An 18,411-nucleotide genomic window follows, 5' to 3' on the forward strand; every position below is an offset into this window, starting at 1 on the left:
TGGCAATTTAACTATTCACAGTTGACTTGTCGTCACTTTCGACTCTAGGGGACATGTTTCTGCCTCGATTCTTGGGCATTATGCATGCGCATTCTAGGCCATACTCGTGAGTTCAGGTCATTGGAGTCCGTCAATTGCCTTGGCGGGATAAAATAAAGTTATTCCGACTTTATTTTAAGAAAATTTAGAGGAAAGTTTTCATCAAATTACGGGTTTCAGCCCTAATTTGGCATAATTCTCCCCCGTTTGTTGATGGAAAATCACACAAAATAATTGGCAAAATTTTGTAATTTTAGGCAGGAATTTGCGGGTTTCACTCCTAATCCCGTCCAAATTACAAAATTTGGCTCGGAGTTCGGATGTAATGATAGAATAGAAGGAAACAACATAACATAAAATAAGCACATAAACTTGGTCTCTTGGTTCCTAACTATAGTCTAGGTCTCTAAGACAGCGATCCGGACTAGATCGTGTCTATCCTAATTCCCTATAGTTATGGCTCTGATACCAATCTGTCACACCCCAACCGATGGCGGAATCATCGGGGCGCGGCACTGAGCGAAACAGATTGTTCAGAAGTTTCCATAACAACTAACATACAATTCAGTTACACAACACGTCCCATACCGTGTCCCAAATAATATCAAGTTATCATAGAAATCAACTAAACAATATGGGAACTGTTCCGACAACTCAAATTCTTAATTATTACAAACCGAATTAAAATATTGTTTTAAGACCTCTAGACGGCTATCCGTAAATCTTACTGACTACAGGTGCCAGTACAAGATCTACAGATAATTATGGCCCTGGAGCAGGTACGTGGACACTGTCCTAAGGTCACAGGCTCCTAGAAGCTTATTATTGCCTCGCTTCCCTAGCACGCTAGTAGCTTAAACACCTGTCACATACGTTAAAATAAAAGTCAATACATATAATGTAAAGGTGAGTACACAAGTTTGATATAGCATATAGAGTCCGAATAGTTTACGCATAACCAAGCACGTACACAAGGGAAAACGATGCATGTAAATTATCGACATGGGACCATCGATACCAACGACTGCGGGTTGACTGTCCGAGACAGTTCGCAATACATGATTACCACCGTAATCCATGCAAGAAATTGTCCTTAGCAACCCCCGTGTGAACGGGTGCTGAGTCCAAACTATAGTACTATGTTGCTAAAGCAGGTAGATAGCACTCCACGTGTAAACATAATAAACAGCAATCATTTAGTCAAGTAGCACATGCAAATAGGTTAGCGTTCAAATAGTTTGTGTTGATTGTGATTTTGATAGTTTACGTATGTAACACCCAAAAGTGCTGAAAGCAAAAAGGGATCGAGTATACTCACAGTGGTTGATGTGGATTGAAGGGAGCACTGAGAATAGGTTAGCCTGAATAGTTCGATAACACAACGATGAGTAACGCGGAAAAAGTAAACAATGTACTTGGATCGAGTAGGCCATTCGATCGGATAGCAGTTCGATCGAGTGGGCTGTTCGATTGGTTTGAAAGTCCGTTCGAACATCCGTTCGATCGGCCGGCTGGCTCGATCGGCTGGTTCCTTCAAGTGGATTGTTTCTTCCTTTGATGAGAGGGATGTGTTTGTGTATGATGGTTTGTACTACCTTTCAGGTTGGCCGATCGAACAGCTGTTCGATCGGTTAGCCCAACCGATCGGCTAGCACTTCATTGTTTTCAAATATGTCACTCGATCGGTTGGCATGTTCGATCGGGTGACATTCCAATGTTTTGAAAAGTCTAAGTGTTTTGAAGTATAGTATCTCATGATTCGAGCAGTAATGATTACAATCGAGTGGCTTGATCGATCGAACAGTACCTCGTCAATACTACACTTTGTGAGTTGGTGGGTCTAAGTGCTAGTCGATCGGTTAGCCTAGTCGATCGGCTGGCATAGCCGTTCGGTTGGGCTGTTCGATCGAACAGCCTAGCCGTTCGGCCAGCTTCTCGATTCGGTTAACCTATCACCTAACACTTGGTTATTCCCGTTGTTTGTTGATGTTTTAGAGATATTTTGACTACGAGTTGAACCACAAAACTGAAGTCCCCACTTAGCCTACTGCCTCGAGCAGGAATCACCCAAACTCGGTCAGAGACGGTTTGGAACCCAAGTTTAACGTTTAACCCGAAATCGGTATATCTCTCGGTAGAACCCGAATCTTGAACCATGTGTTTGTTTGGATTGATTTGTAAATCGGTTCAAGTCTCGTTTTCACCTTTTTGAGTGTAAAAGAGTTGAAAGATAGATGAAAACCCATCTTCCAATCCTTTTCCACCGTGAAATGTTAAGATCTTTGGAAGATTTTAGGTTATTTATGTGGAAATCGGTTAGATCTAGCTTATTCATGGTTGAATGAAGTCAAGAACATGAAGTTCTTGATGAACACCAAGAACACCATGATGACATCACTCAAGAACACCTAGATCTTGGTGATTTCATGGATGAAATTCAGATTTTGAAAGATAGAAAGATGGAGAATCGATTAATGAACAAAAACGTACAAGGATTAGAGCGAAATACTTACCGGTTTGAGAGAAATCTGAGATTTAGTAAGAAGAAGAGGCTGGTCGGTCAGAGCTTTTCCAAAAGTGGAAAGTTTGACAAAGACAGCCCTATTTATAGGCTTCCAAAAGAGGAAAGGGTCAGCTGATCGAACAGCATCCCTGATCGAGCAGCTGTCCGATCGAACAGCCTGTTCGATCGGCTAGCCTGTTCGATCAGGTTGCCCCGTTCGATCGGCTTGCCTGGTTTTTGAGTGTTTCGCGACGATTTTTGATATTTCGACTTCGATGAACGATGATTTGAGAATGATAGAATTCCTAATCAAATTACTTTTAGTAGTAGTCGAGACTATACTTAACATACAAGCATCCTTACAACTATTTTCAAAGTCGGTTTCGGTTGAGTTTGATTCACCTTTGAGTCTTGATTGTTTTGATTGATTCACCACACACTTTAACATAAAAGTAAACATGCACAAGTAACACATAAGGCACACACACACGTATAAAAGCATTAAAATCCCCACACTTGAGTTCGATGATTGATTTGATTAGCTTGATTATTGATTGACTAGCTTTATTGCATTGTTACTTCCTATCATTCACAGTCGGTCGTTGATTCACAGCTCGATTATCGGTCGATTAGTTTGATTATACAACACTTACTCCAAATAATATGAAAATCAAAATGAAACTAAAATGAAATTAATCTTCATTAATCTTTAATTCCAATAACAGTCAACACTTGACTTTGCCTTTGACTTTTGGAAAACACGGGGTGTTACAATGTGCAACTCTCTGGAATTTTACAACTTGAGTCCATGCTTAACCGATTCATATGCATGTTTCCGATTATGCTTAAAGTTGACTATTTTGCCCTTTTTGTTATAAAACGTGATTTTTGGAAAAATGAAAGAGTAGAAACCTTTATTACTGATTTATAAACTTGCACCGAAAATTTGATATCAGTTGGAGGTCCGGATTTAGAGTTATGGCCGATATCGTAAAACTATAGCTTTATGTTAAATAAACGGCGCATTTAGCGTATAACCTATTTAAGGCCACTTTTTGATATAAAACTTTTTACCCACTGATGATATATAATATTTTGGGATTTTTGAAGATTTTTATTTAATTTTTGGCTGATCGTATCATAGGTCTCTAAGTTGATTCGGTTAATACCGGTTTTGACCTTTTAAGCCATAAAATGAGTTTTGTGCATCCTTTTGACTCCAAACCTTTTTCTACTGATTTTATTTGTTAAATAAATTATTTTGAGCATTCTGGAAATATAAAAATCTCAGCTTTCTTTTGGAAACCCGGAAACGGCTCTAAATCGCCTTTCTAAGCGTTTTTAACGCATAGTATGCGTTATACCCATATTAAACATATAAGGATTATACCTACTGATGTATTTAGCATATTCTTATAAAATAACAGTAAGTATAAGTTTTTGAACTCAGATTTCCAGTTTTGACATTTTTAGCCCTTGTGAAATTACCAAAATACCCCTAAGGTGCATAGTTTGGTTTTAAATGATAAGTTTTGTATATGGGTCATACCCTACTGTTATAATATGTCAAATTAAGTATGTTTACTGTATAAATCCGACCTGTAACTCAGATTTCCAATTTAACTCTTTTATAATCTTTTAAATGACCAAAATGCCCTTATAAGGCATAAATTGAGTTTAAATTTATTTGGGGCATAATAGAACATAACTGGCTGATATTATATCATATTTAAAGCATATTATCTCAGGGAACTTGCATATGACTCTTTTGGCTACCCGTAACGCTCTTTTAGCGCTCGGTTCGGTTTATGTAATAGTTTGCATAAATTGACCGAAACGGGTCAAACGTTATCATTTTTGTCTCAAAATCCAGAATGTATTTAGTATACCCATATTATACAAGTATTCAAACTTGTCGGGTCTAAATCACATTCTACCCGGTCTTCGCTTAATCGTGCGCTTGAACCGTATCGTCCTTAAAACTAACCGGTCAAGCTTAGGCTTAAATAAAAGACCCGTTAGGAATCTAATAGGTTATTATAAACCTTTGTTCCAGAATAGGAGGCCCGGTAAAAGCTACCCTCACTTGCCAATTGTGATTCATACTTACTAAGGTAAATACTTTTAACTTATTTTCCCTATACGGGCTTGGGTTACGGTATATAGAATACCGCTTGATCGAGCGTACAAATCTTGCACCCTTGGGTGTTCAATTGAATAATTTGATCGGCTCGTTTAAACAGTCTTGTTTTACTTTAAGCCTTTGGGGGGTTAATGACCATGTCCCGGATATCCTTGGCATCATCTTACGGGATGGCCACGACCAGAGCACGAGGTGTAGGCGTACACCTGTCAGTGTATAACTCTTTAATGTGGTGTGTCTATTGATCTTTAACCCGGACAAGATCCGGGCTACTGAACGCACAAGTAACATGTAATTCGTTCACAAGATTATATTGCATAATTATCCCAAGTTATAAAAATATTTTATGCCTTGTGCATTTAAATCAATTTTCAATCATTTTCAAAACGAGTCAGTTAATTTGTATTTACCAGTGTAAACTGACGTATTTTCTCAAAAGGTTAAGTGCAGGTACTACACGTACTAGGCTGGCTGTCTTCTAGAGCGTCCACAATAAGTCTCGCAAGCTTGGACGACAATAAAACTGTTGAACAATATCATATTTTATTTTGATCCGCCTGTGGATCCGTTTCAACTACTAGTGATATTTAATATTACATTTATTAAAGTTGAAATGAATCTATCTTTGCTTCCGCTGTGCATTATTATATTGTGTTGTTTGTCTATGATGATGCCAACTACGTCACCATACCCCCACCGGACCCACCGGTGACACGTGGAAATTCGGGGTGTGACATTGGAGTTTTGAGAGGACCGTGGTGTTGGTGGTTGTCCAGAGGTGGCTGCAGTTGGATGGTGGTGTTGGGGTTTCAGAGGGATGGTGGTGTTGGCGGCAGTGGGATGGTGGTGGTGGGGGTGGGGGTGGTGGTGGTAATTCAGAGAGAGAGAGAGAGAGCAGAGTGAGAATAGGGTGGTGTGGTGTGGTGTCGGGATGTATGTGTATTTTAGGGTATTATATATATATAATTAGTTATAATAATTCTAAAATGATCAAAATGCCCTTGAAGATAAAAACAAAATTGAAGGTTTAAGTTAGGAAATCTAACCAAATTTGAAATTTGGACCAAAATGGCAAAAAAATAAAACCACAAAGACCAAAATGGCAAAATGTTTGAAATTTAGACTAAAGTAACAAACTGGTCAAATCTCATGGACCAAAATCGCACTTTACTCTTTTTATTGAATGTTGAATGAGAATTCTAGATAGAAGTGAGGATGTCAACGTGGCAAACAAAATCCTCCTTGATCTTGATGGTATCACCCAACGAAAACAGACCGTCAAACCGCGTTGATTAAATAATAATAATAAATGCCACACACACTCTCTCTCTCTCTATGTGTGGGTGTTTCTGTCTGTGTGCTGCTTCAACAGGCGAGTCTTTTTACACGATGCCCATTCACATCTCTTAAACTTAAAACACAAAAACCAACAAGATAAACATCACCACCTCACTTGTTTTCCTTGAATGGAAATGGAAACAACAAGAAGAAGAAGAAGTCTTTTGTTTTTGTTTTCTCTTCTAGTTCTACCATTCTATCTTGTCTCTGGGTTGAGCTCTGATGGGTTAAACCTATTATCATTGATGACCCACTGGACTTCAGTACCTCCTTCCATCTATTCTACCTGGAATGCTTCACACCCAACACCATGCTCATGGGTTGGAGTTCACTGTAACCCTAACAACCATCATGTCCACTCTCTCAACCTCTCCTCTTACCTCATTTCCGGTCATATAGGAGGCCCAGAGCTTGCAAACCTCACCCATCTCACATCCCTTGACTTGAGCTTCAATAACCTCTCTGGACCCTTACCTCCACAACTTGGTAACTGTACCCGTCTTCGTTATCTGGACCTTTCCTACAACATCCTCTCTGGACCCATTCCACACACTCTAGGGAACCTCATCCACTTAACGCAGATCATTCTTTACAGTAACAAACTTACCGGTTCTATCCCTTACCAGATTGGCAACTTGAGTAATCTTGAGGAACTTGATTTCTCTTTAAACCACCTCACAGGAACAATACCAGAAAGCCTATGGAAGTTGCAAAATCTTAGGGTCTTAAGTCTTTATGGCAACTCTCTTCTAGGTTCTGTACCCTTCTTAGTTAACGCTCCCTATTTGGAAGCTGTTTATCTCACTTCTAATCAGCTTAGTGGTCCCATTTCATCGACCATAGGTAACCTTAGCAACCTAGTTGACTTGCAGTTAGACAGCAATCAGTTCTGGGGTCCTATTCCCTCATCCATTGGGAAGTGCAGCAGGCTGCAGACCCTCATGCTTGGTAACAATCGCTTCACTGGTGAATTGCCTAATACCCTCAATCATCTTTCTCAGCTTACTAAATTAGACGTCCATAACAACAGTTTAAAAGGTAGCATTCGCTTTGGCGGTGGTAACTGTTTGAATTTGGTCTACTTGGATATTTCATTTAACCAGTTTCATGGCCTCCTGCCTCATGAACTGGGAAACTGCAGCAGCTTAAACCAAGTTGCTGCTGTTAACTCTGGGTTAGGTGGCTCTATTCCTTCTTCTATTGGTAAACTTACTGCACTCACCACTCTTTACCTTTCTATTAATCATTTTTCTGGAAATATACCACCTGAGCTTGGCGGTTGTAAGTCCTTGGTTGATCTACAACTCCATGCTAACCAACTGGAGGGCCTTATCCCGAACGAACTCGGGATGTTAAGTCAACTGCAAGTACTTGAAGCGTTTGATAACCGTCTGACAGGAGAGGTGCCTCTGGGAATCTGGAAGATTAAGGGCCTCAAGAAGCTCAACATATACAACAATAATCTTTCAGGGGAACTGCCCGATGAGGTTGCTGGAATGAAGCAACTAAGGGAGATTACGTTGTACAACAATCGCTTCACTGGAGCTATACCTCAGGGGTTGGGTATCAATAGCAGTTTGACTGTGATCGATTTCACCAATAACTCATTCACCGGGAAAATTCCACCAAGCCTCTGCTTTCGAAAGCAGCTGCAAAGGCTACTTTTGGGTTATAATTATTTACAAGGCAGTGTGCCTCATGATGTTGGAAGCTGTTCTAGTCTTTCAAGATTAATTCTGCAACATAACAACCTCACAGGAGTCCTTCCAGAGTTTATGGAGAACCGCAACATGCTATACATGAACCTTAGGGGCAACTTTTTTAGCGGAAAAATTCCAGCCAGCTTCGGAAAGCTTACCAATATCACAGAAATTGACCTCTCAATGAATAAACTCTCTGGTAACATACCTCTAGAGTTGGGAAATCTTGTGCAGATTCAAGCTCTGAATATTTCCTACAATGAACTCCAAGGTCCTTTGCCATCCCAGCTAGGAAATTGTAGCAGGTTGTTGGAATTCGATGCAAGTCATAATTCGGTTAGTGGTTCCATCCCAGCCGCATTTGGGAAGTTGACTCAGCTTTCAACTTTAAGTCTAAGCGATAATCATTTCTCTGGGGAAATTCCGCATTTTATATCTCAACTCCAAGATTTAATAGATCTCCAATTAGGTGGGAATTCATTCAGTGGTCATATCCCGTCATCGATAGTAGAGCTTCATAGTCTAAACAGGTTGAATCTCAGCAGCAACAAACTGATTGGTGGCATTCCATCAAATTTTAGGAAGATGGTAATGCTAGAGCATTTGGATGTTTCACACAACAATCTAACTGGGGATTTAGCATCACTTGGCGACACCGTCGGGCTGGTCACCTTAGATGTTTCTTTTAATCATTTCACAGGCCCGATACCAGCAACTTTATTGAAGTCTATCAGCTCGTCGTCCTTCGTGGGGAACACAGGTCTTTGTGTAGATTGTTGCATTGAAAACAGCAATATCAAACCATGTGTTGTTCGATCACGGGGCCTGAAGAAACGACATTATATAATGATAGCAGTTGGAATGTGTCTGTTTGTGATGGTTGTCTATCTAGTACTCTATCTGGCGGTTATCTGTCGCAGAAAACAAAAACAGGAAATGGACATGCTTGCTGAAGGGTGCTGTTCATCTTTGGTCATAAAGGCGCTGGAAGCCACTGAGAATTTGAATGATAAGTATATTATTGGGAGGGGGGCCCATGGTACAGTGTACAAGGCTTGCTTGGGTCATGGTAGGGTCTATGCTGTGAAGAGGCTTGGTTTTGGAGGGGGGCAAACAAGTATGAAAAGAGAAGTTGAGACGGTTGGGAAGGTGAGACACAGGAATCTGGTGACGATACAAGATGTGTTGATAAAGAAGGATTATAGTTTGATTTTGTACAAGTATATGGAAAACGGTAGCCTATATGATGTTTTGTATGAAAAAGAACCAACATTAGTCTTAAGTTGGAGCGTTCGGTACAGGATAGCTTTAGGAACTGCCCAGGGTTTGGCATATCTCCATTTTGACTGTGATCCTGTTATCATACACCGGGATATAAAACCCATGAACATTCTTTTGGATGGTGATATGGAAGCTCATATCTCGGACTTTGGCATTGCCAAGCTTCTAGATCAGTCTGCTACTGGTGCACTAGCAACCAGCACACTTATGGGCACAATAGGTTACATCGCTCCAGGTAAACAAACTTATACATAAATACATGCATAGTTGTTGAGTTTGGTTATTCATATATGATATATGAGTGTAGGCTTTTGTTATTGTTTTGCAGAAAACGCGTTCACGAGGTCAGCAAGCAGGGAGTTGGACGTATATAGCTATGGAGTTGTGTTGCTGGAGCTTATAAGTAGGCAGAAGCCTGTGTTGATAGAAAATGTGGACATGGTGTCGTGGGTAAGGTCGAGATCGGAAGAAATCGAGAAGATTGTAGACAGAGGGCTGTTAGAGGAAATTGAAGAAGATAAGAGGGTGAGGGAACAAGTGAGAAAAGTGGTGTTGGTGGCCTTGAGATGTACAGAGTGGGAACCAACCAGAAGACCAACAATGAGGGAGGTGGTCAAGTGTCTTCAAGATTCAGTTTAGGACACTTGATAGATGCTACTCTTAACTAGTAATGTTTACCTCATATGTCGTCACTACTTCATTATCAGTTAACAAATACTAGTGTTGTAATTATTTATTATTTATGAAAACTGACTTGAGTGGCACATGTTGGAGGCCTGAGAAGAACAAAGGCCATTGGTTTTCTATGTTAACTAGAGAGGTATCCAACCGCGTGTTGCCATGGGGACGCGAGAGGAATTCGATTGGTATCGGTTTTGTTTATCATGATACTAACAGAAAAAACATAATGCTAACAAACGAGAAACCTAAAAGTTGAACATTAAAAAACCACAAATTTAACAAAACAGTGACGTGAAACTAAAATAATTAAAAAAAAACCCGTAACTGTAACAAAATAGAAACTAAAATAATTAAAAAAAAAACCTGTAATTGTAACAAAATAGAGAGCTCAAAAAACATTAAAAAAAGGAAAAGGAAAAAAAAACGACAACTAAAAAGACAGCTTTTCCTAGTTTTAACAGATAGCGCGGGTAACTCATTTTAGCATGGCTATATTTTTTTTAAAACATGAACTGTATAATAATAATAACTACACTATTCACAAACATCACAAGTATGAACTTTGTATAATGATGTTTGAGATTTTTAGTTATTCAACCCTAAGCCTGATAATTGAAACTTACACATCATCTATAGTAGTAGTATGGGTTTTCTTGTTATCAAACTAGGGAAGAAATGGTCAGACAAAGAAAACGTGTACCAAGTCAACATTCTATTTTTTCCACGCAGGTTCTCTTTCTTCTACTTATTCCACAAAGATAAGAGTCCTACTATTCTCTTCTCTCCACTCATTTTATATTACTTTGTTTTAGTTATAATCAAATTACTTAATACAGTTGACGTGAAAGTTGGATTGAATATACAGTTTGAGATTCTCCTCTTTTTGAGCTACCAAAAAGATTCACCAAACATGCAGCAACACAGACATCATCATGCCATCCTCATCATCATGCTCATGCTCACCATCAATACAGCCACGACTAATGCCAACGGGACGACTAGAGAGATAGCAATAGGTGTGATTCTTGATTTGAAATCCAGCGTCGGGAAGGTAAGCAAAATTTGCATTGAAATGGCGCTCCGAGATTTTTATCAAACACACAACAACTACACAACCAAAATCGTCCCTCACTTTCGCGATTCCAAAAATGACAGAGTCGAAGCTGCGTATGCAGGTACCTTACCTTAACTTGTGCTTCTTTCTGCTTCTGCATATTTTAATAGAGTTTCAGTGTTGGTTTGCAGCTATACAACTCATTAAAGATTTCAAAGTATCGGCGATTATCGGACCCCAAAGATCCTCAGAAACAGATTTTGTAGTGGACATTGGCAACAAAACTAGGGTTCCCATACTCTCTTTGGCCACCACCCCTTCTCTCTCACCCAAAGAGAATCCCTATTTCATCAGAATATCGCGCACCTCATCCTCACAAGCCCGACCCATATCAGCACTCATCAACTCTTTTCCTTGGCGGGAGGTGGTCCTTGTTTACCAAGACGGTGATTTTGGCACCGGCTTCATCCCCTCTTTGTCTGAGGCCTTGCTCAATGTTAATGTCCAAATCAAACACCCAATTGTCATATCTCCTTTGGCTTCAGATGATGACATTTCTAACGACCTCCGCGACATGAAAACACGTCAAACACGGGTTTTCGTGGTCCATTTGTTACCTAAGCTGGCTTCTCGCTTTTTCAAGAAAGCAAAACAAGCAGGAATGATGCAAGAGGGATATGCATGGATTATCACCGATGTTGTCACCAATCTTTTGCATACTGTTGATACAGATTCGATGCAAGGAGTGGTGGGCGTAAAACCCCATATTCCAATATCCGATGACCTGAAAAGATTTAAAGAGAGATTTAAAAGAAACCATTCAAGCCAAGTAATTAATGTGTATGGGTTATGGTCATACGATGCCACTTACGCACTAGCAATGGCGTTGGAGAGAGTTGGGAGTGCTACTACTTTCCAGCTCCAACAGCAGAAGCAGCAGCAGCCTGTAACAGATTTAGATGCCATTGGAACCTCCAAACTAGGAGAAAGGCTGCTCTCAGAGATGAGAAAGACAAAACATAAAGGGTTGACTGGTGATTTCAGTCTTGTTGATAGATCTGATTCGAGTTATGAAATAGTGAACATAGTTGGTCATGAGGATAAGTCCATTTACTTGTGGAAGAATGAAAAGCTTACCAATATTTTTAATGAAACAGCTATCAGATGGCCGGGTGGCAGCAACCAACCCCCTCGAGGTTGGGAGATCCCAGAGGGCAAATTAACAGTTGGATATCCAGATATGGGCGGGTATCGCGAGTTTATTCATAAAGATACAAATGAGACAAAGCCAAAGGGCTTCTGTGTTGAGGTTTTCGAGGCAGTAATGAAAAAATTGTCTCTACCACTTCCTCCATCCTATAAATATATACCATTTCCCATAGAAAAGAAGACATCAGGAAGCTACGATACTCTTGTTGAGCAGATCTATCACAAGGTACATCGTTTTCAGTTGCTAGTTTTCTTCTTCTTTTGGGTAACTAATTGATGTCATTTTGGAATATGCAGAAGTACGATGTGGTGATCGGAGACGTGACAATCCGGGCAGACAGGTCCAGCTTTGTTGACTTTACATTGCCGTATACAGAGTCTGGAGTCTCAATGATTATCCCCATTAAAAAAGATGACAGGAAAAATGCATGGGTATTTATGAGGCCCTTGGAGACGCAGCTATGGCTCACAACATGTGCTTTCTTTATCTATACCGGAGTTGTTGTTTGGGTTCTCGAGCACCGGGTGAACAAAGAATTCCGTGGCCGTCCATATAAGCAAGTCGGGATGATCTTCTGGTTTTCTTTCTCAACCCTTGTGTTTGCACACAGTGAGTACTTTCTTATTTAGCTTGCTTGCTTGTTAAATTAAATAATAAATAATAAACAAGAGTGAATTAATGAATGTTGGTACTTGGTTGCAGAGGAAAAGATGATAAGTAACCTATCGCGATTCGTGGTGATCGTGTGGGTATTTGTGGTTCTGGTACTACAATCAAGCTACATAGCAAGCTTAACATCCATATTGACAGTAGAGCAGCTTCAACCAGACTTCACGGATATCCATGACCTCATCAGACAAGGAGACAAGGTGGGGCACAAAGAGGGGTCTTTTGTTGCACAGATGTTGAAGGATATGGGTTTTCAAGATGACAAGTTAGTAGGTTATGACGGCTTGCAAGATTATAACAATGCCCTATCAAACGGGAGCGTTTCTGCCATTTTTGATGAGCTTCCTTATCTAAATCTGTTTCTGGCCGGTCACTGTAACAAGTACATAATGGTTGGTCCAACCTACAAATCAGCAGGCTTTGGCTTTGTAAATTCCCTTCTCTCTCTTTCTTAATACAACACATATGTATGTATGTATATGTCTAATCTTAGAAGGTTGCTTCTGCAGGCATTTCCAAAAGGGTCTCCCCTGCTACCACTTGTTTCAAAAGCACTTTTACAAGTCACCGAGAATGAACTAAACAATATTACCGATAAATGGTTGCGACCAAAAGCAGATTGCAGTGAGCAAGATATGGTTTCTAGGTCTGGTAGGCTCTCGCTCGATAGCTTTTTGGGCCTTTTCCTCATTGCTGGAGTATCGTCAACTTGTGCTCTGATCATTTATCTCTTCATATTCTTGTACGAGAATAAAGACATGCTACTATCTGATGGTTCAATTCGCCAGAAGCTCTCTGCGATTGCAACAACCTTCAATCAGGAAAAACAGGAGGAATCAAAGCAAGCCCCGACAGATGATAATAATAATAATTTGTTAGTAATTGAAGATAATATGGACAATCCTCCCCCAACTCCAGAACACCATCAGGCGTCGGATGATGATGAAAGTGAAGCTACTCCGGGTCATGATGTTGTAGAAGAAAGCAGACATTAATTAATATAGAAAGATAAGCTGATACTTGAAAACAGGGATGAACTTGCAATGTATGTATGTATGTATGTATGATTAAACATTTATGATCATCATCCTCATCATCATGTTCTCCTTAGGGAGTGGGTGCTCTGGCTGGATTATTGAAAGAAAAGCAATAGGCATAGACAGATGATAACAAAAAACAACATATGTGCTTGATGATAAGTGTATTTATTTATGTTGATATAACGAAATACAGGAAGAGGTGGTCAGTCTACAACATTTATTTTCATCCTGGGTCAAATTCATAATCAGTTGAACAAAATTATACATCATTCTTCAGGAGCGAATTGCTGAAACTAATGTCAGGAAAAAACAAATCTAACAAATAAATTCGATCAAAAGAATCATAAATTGTACATAATAACAACATTCAGAAATGCAAATCTAACGAATTGTTGGTAAAGGAGAGAGAGAGAGGTGTTTTTCCACCTGGAGAGGAGAGGAGAGGAGAGGGAGAAATGGAGCTTCTCCCGGGTGATAAGGCTCATTGAGAGAGTAGTATTCATTCATTCGCACAAATGTATGTCATCTGTCATGAGCCCAACAGGCCCACCTAAGAATGGCAGCCCAATCAATGGAGATCCAGCCCAACCGAGAAGAAGCAACCGTGAGCACGTCCAGCCAAAGAAATTTGGCGATTATGTGATGAAGGCCATGTCAGCAAATGTCTAACAAAATTCTGTTAGGAGAGGCTATTTAAAGTAAATTATGTATAGGTCATGAGCAGACAATTTGTTAGATCTCATGATTCTATCTTCCCCATCCCTTTCTTGTTCTCTGTTTCCCATCTCAATTTCTCTAGCTTAATACGACTATCCCATTTCTCCTTATTGTTGTTAATTTGATCATTCCAATTTGGTGCTTTCATTGAACATCTGCACCGATGGCAGATGGAACCCGATTCCATGTTTTGGATGACGCTCTCAAAACGGTTCAGGAAGAGCAAAAAGGGTTGCGGCAGGATATCGATGATCTCATCGCTGCAATTGGCAATCAACAAAAATCCATTAACGAATTGATTCTTCGCATCGATTCTACATCGAAACCCATTGATGAAGGGAAACCTCGTGATCGGGTTTTCCGTGTTAGGTCGCCACAAACCGGCTCCGGTTTATCTTCCCCATCTCGCCGACGCTAATCCGGAACGCTGGATTGCTCAGGCCACCAGGTACTTCACATTCTATGCAATCCCTGATGCTGATCGTTTGACGATTGCTTCCTTCAATTTAGATGACGAAGCAACCGATTGGTACGATTGGCTGCAACGTCACCACCGGAGGGCTTATCGGCCTGGGAAGCCTTCACTGAAGCATTAACCAAACGGTTTCGATCGGCCGACCTGGAATCACCGGAGGGCTTATTGGCGAAATTACAACAGACCAACACGGTGGCTGATTATCGGGCACGCTTTGAAGCTATCGGCAACCGTACGATGGCGTTGCCGGAGGAATTTCTGGTAAGTTGTTTTATCTCTGATCTGAGACCTGATCTGAAACAATCTGTTATTATTCATCAGCCCACAACGCTGGATGATGCCATGGATAAGGCCCAGCTACATGAAAACTGGGTCCAATTTGAGAAGGGTGTGGGCCGAGTATCTTTGGGCTCTTCTAAACCCTTATTACCTACCCCCAAACTTGGCCCAGCAGAAGCTTTACCTAAAACCGGTGTCTCGTCCACTTCAACGGCAAAAGTAGGGTTCCGCCGTTTGACACCTGTTGAAATTTCACAGAAGAAGGCATTGGGTCTCTGCTATCGTTGCGACGAAAAATACACTTGGGACCACAAGTGTAAAGCGACCCCCCAACTTCTCTTCTTCGACGATGACGCACCTGACCCAGGGGGGACCTCAGAGCCCTTGACACAGGAGCAATCCGACGCTGCCTTAGCTTCGCAGTTGCAGCAACATGAAATCGCTACTCAATCGGCAATCTCGTACAACGCTCTGTCGGGTGGGTGTTCCTCCACCACCTTGCGTTTCACCGGCTCGGTTCAAGGTAAATCAGTCCAAGTTCTCTTAGACGGGGGAAGTACCCACTGTTTCGTACAAACACGTATTGCTCAATTTCTTAATTGCACCATTGAAGCCATTCCCCTGTTTTCGGTTCTCGTGGGAAGTGGCGAACGATTACCATGTTCTGGATTAGCTAAACAAGTTGAATTAGTGATTCAAGATCAACCCATCGTGGCTGATTTTTATGTCCTTCCTTTGCAAGGGTGGGATATGGTTTTGGGTGTTTCATGGCTAGCTACCCTTGGGCCAGTAGTCACCGATTATTCGAAATCCATTTTTGAATTTACTCTCCACTCAAAACGGGTCAAATGGCAGGGTGACACTACACCATCGGCTCAACTCATCCAGTTCAATGGATTTCGCCAACTGCTTCATTCAACAGCATCGGACAATTGTTCCATTTGTCCTTGGTTCCATCAGAATCTCCAACACCAACCTATCACCCGGATGTACAAGCCATTTTGACTGAATTTACTGATGTATTTACTGCTCCTCATGGGTTACCTCCAGTCCGCTCTCATGATCATAGAATTGAATTGCTGCCATCTCAGGGACCCGTTTCGGTTCACCCTTATCAGTATCCCCACTTTCAGAAACAGGAGATTGAACGTTTGGTTAAGGATATGTTAAATCAAGGAATCATTCGGGCGAGTACAAGTGCGTTTTCGTCCCCTGTTATTTTCGTTCGAAAGAAAGACGGTACATGGCGGTTTTGTGTGGACTACCACGCCTTAAACTCTATTACGGTTCGGGACCGATTTCCGATTCCGTCTATCAATGAGTTACACGAGGCTTTCTATTTCTCCAAACTTGATTTATTAGCAGGTTACCATCAGATTCGTCTTGCCGAGGCGGATGCTATAAAAACAGCCTTTCGGACACATGACGGGCACTATGAATTTCATGTTATGCCCTTCGGGCTAACAAATGCACCGTCGACATTTCAGCGGCTAATAAATGATGTCTTTCGGCCGTTTCTTCGTCAATTTATCTTGGTATTTTTCGATGACATCTTAATCTATAGTAAATCTTGGGAAGATCATTTGCAACACCTTCGGGTCACCTTACAACTGCTTCGTTCACACCAGCTGGTCGCCAAGTTAACTAAATGTACATTTGGTCAATCCCAAGTGGGCTACCTGGGACACGTTATTTCTGTTCGGGGAGTTGCGGTGGATCCCGATAAAATTAGTACCATTCAACAGTGGCCAGTTCCTAAGACAGTCAAAGATGTTCGCAGTTTCTTGGGGTTTACGGGTTACTACCGTCGTTTTATCAAGAATCATGCATCTATCGCCGGGCCTTTGACGGATCTCTTACGGAAAGATTCTTTCATATGGGATTCTACTACCTTGCAGGCCTTTCAACACCTCAAGACGCTCCTTAGTTCGACCCCCGTCCTTCGTTTACCGGATTTTTCAAAGCCTTTCACCATCAAGACGGACGCATCAGGTACCGGTATCGAGGCTGTTTTATCCCAAGAGAAACATCCCTTAGCTTACTTTAGTAAGAAACTTTGTCCTCGTATGCAACAAGCATCTACTTACCATCGTGAGATGTATGCGATTACACAAGCTATCGCCAAATGGAGACAATACTTGTTGGGTCATAAATTCACTATCGTGACGGATCAACAGTCCTTAAAGCAGATCCAAGATCAAGTTATTCAAACCCCTGAACAGCAAAAATGGTTGGGGAAACTGTTGGGGTTCGACTTCGACATCGTTTATCGACCCGAGACATTAAACAGCGCTGCTGACGCTCTATCTCGTGTCCCTGCCGGTCATCTTATGGCTATTTCAGCGTCGTTTCCTTCTTTCTTACATGATCTCTCAGCTTTGGCCAACTCCGACCCCGAGTTCACTGCCCTCCGTCAGGAATACCAGGCTGACCCTCACAAATTTCCTGAATACAAGCTGAAAGATGGGTTCTTACTTTATAAAGGCCGCTTCTTAATACCTAATAACGCGGCTATACGACAACAATTGCTGACTGAATTCCACTCGACACCGTTAGGAGGCCATTCCGGGGTCACCCGCACCTACCAACGGCTGTCTGCTACCTTTTACTGGAAACGAATGCGAGAGGATGTTAAACAGTTTATTGCTCAATGTCAGGCTTGTCAGCAAACTAAACCATCCTTTTTGGCACCAGGAGGATTATTGCAACCACTACCCATTCTCGGGGCTGTTTTCAAAGACATCGCCATGGATTTCATCACATGCTTACCGATGTCACAAGGTAAAATCGTTATTATGGTGGTAGTTGACCGTTTGTCAAAATATGGTCACTTTATAGCCTTACCTTCCTCCTTTACTAGCATCACTGTTGCTACTGCTTTTATAAACGAAATTGTCCGTTTGCATGGTGTACCATTGTCTATCGTTACCGATAGAGATCCCCGGTTTATGGCCGATTTTTGGAAAGAATTGCACCGGCTTAATGGTACCACTCTCAAGTTTAGCTCGGCCTACCACCAGCAAACGGACGGGCAGTCCAAAGCACTTAATCGTTGTCTCGAAATGTACCTCCGATGTTACGTAGCGGATCACCTAACGAAATGGCTTCAGTTTTTACCTTGGGCTGAGTTTTGGTATAATACATCTTATCAAACTTCCTCTCAGATGACTCCATTTGAGATTTTATATGGCCGGAAACCACCATCTATTACCCGGTACCTTCGAGACTCCACCACTGAACCGGCTTTGGCTGCCCAGCTAGAGGAACGAGATGGCATCTTAA

General features: G+C 41.2%; 1 protein-coding gene across 1 annotated transcript; it reads left to right on the forward strand.

Moving 5' to 3' along the window:
* Nucleotides 1-5,889: 5,889 nt before the first annotated feature.
* On the forward strand, nt 5,890-9,873 carry LOC110913084 (receptor-like protein kinase). Its single transcript, XM_022157952.2, has 2 exons — nt 5,890-9,239; nt 9,333-9,873. Exons 1-2 carry the CDS (start codon nt 6,152-6,154, stop codon nt 9,641-9,643), a joined length of 3,399 nt encoding a protein of 1,132 aa, XP_022013644.1. The 5' UTR covers nt 5,890-6,151; the 3' UTR covers nt 9,644-9,873.
* The last annotated feature ends 8,538 nt before the right edge of the window (nt 9,874-18,411 follow it).

This window comes from Helianthus annuus, chromosome 15 (assembly GCF_002127325.2).
Source record: "Helianthus annuus cultivar XRQ/B chromosome 15, HanXRQr2.0-SUNRISE, whole genome shotgun sequence".
Classification (NCBI taxonomy): Eukaryota; Viridiplantae; Streptophyta; class Magnoliopsida; order Asterales; family Asteraceae; genus Helianthus; species Helianthus annuus.

Excerpts from the sequence above, each read along its gene's own strand:
- LOC110913084 (XM_022157952.2), top strand. The coding sequence starts at position 6,152 with ATGGAAATGGAAACAACAAGAAGAAGAAGAAGTCTTTTGTTTTTGTTT. Across the intron at positions 9,240-9,332 it reads AATAGGTTACATCGCTCCAG|AAAACGCGTTCACGAGGTCA; the intron begins GTAAACAAACTT and ends ATTGTTTTGCAG.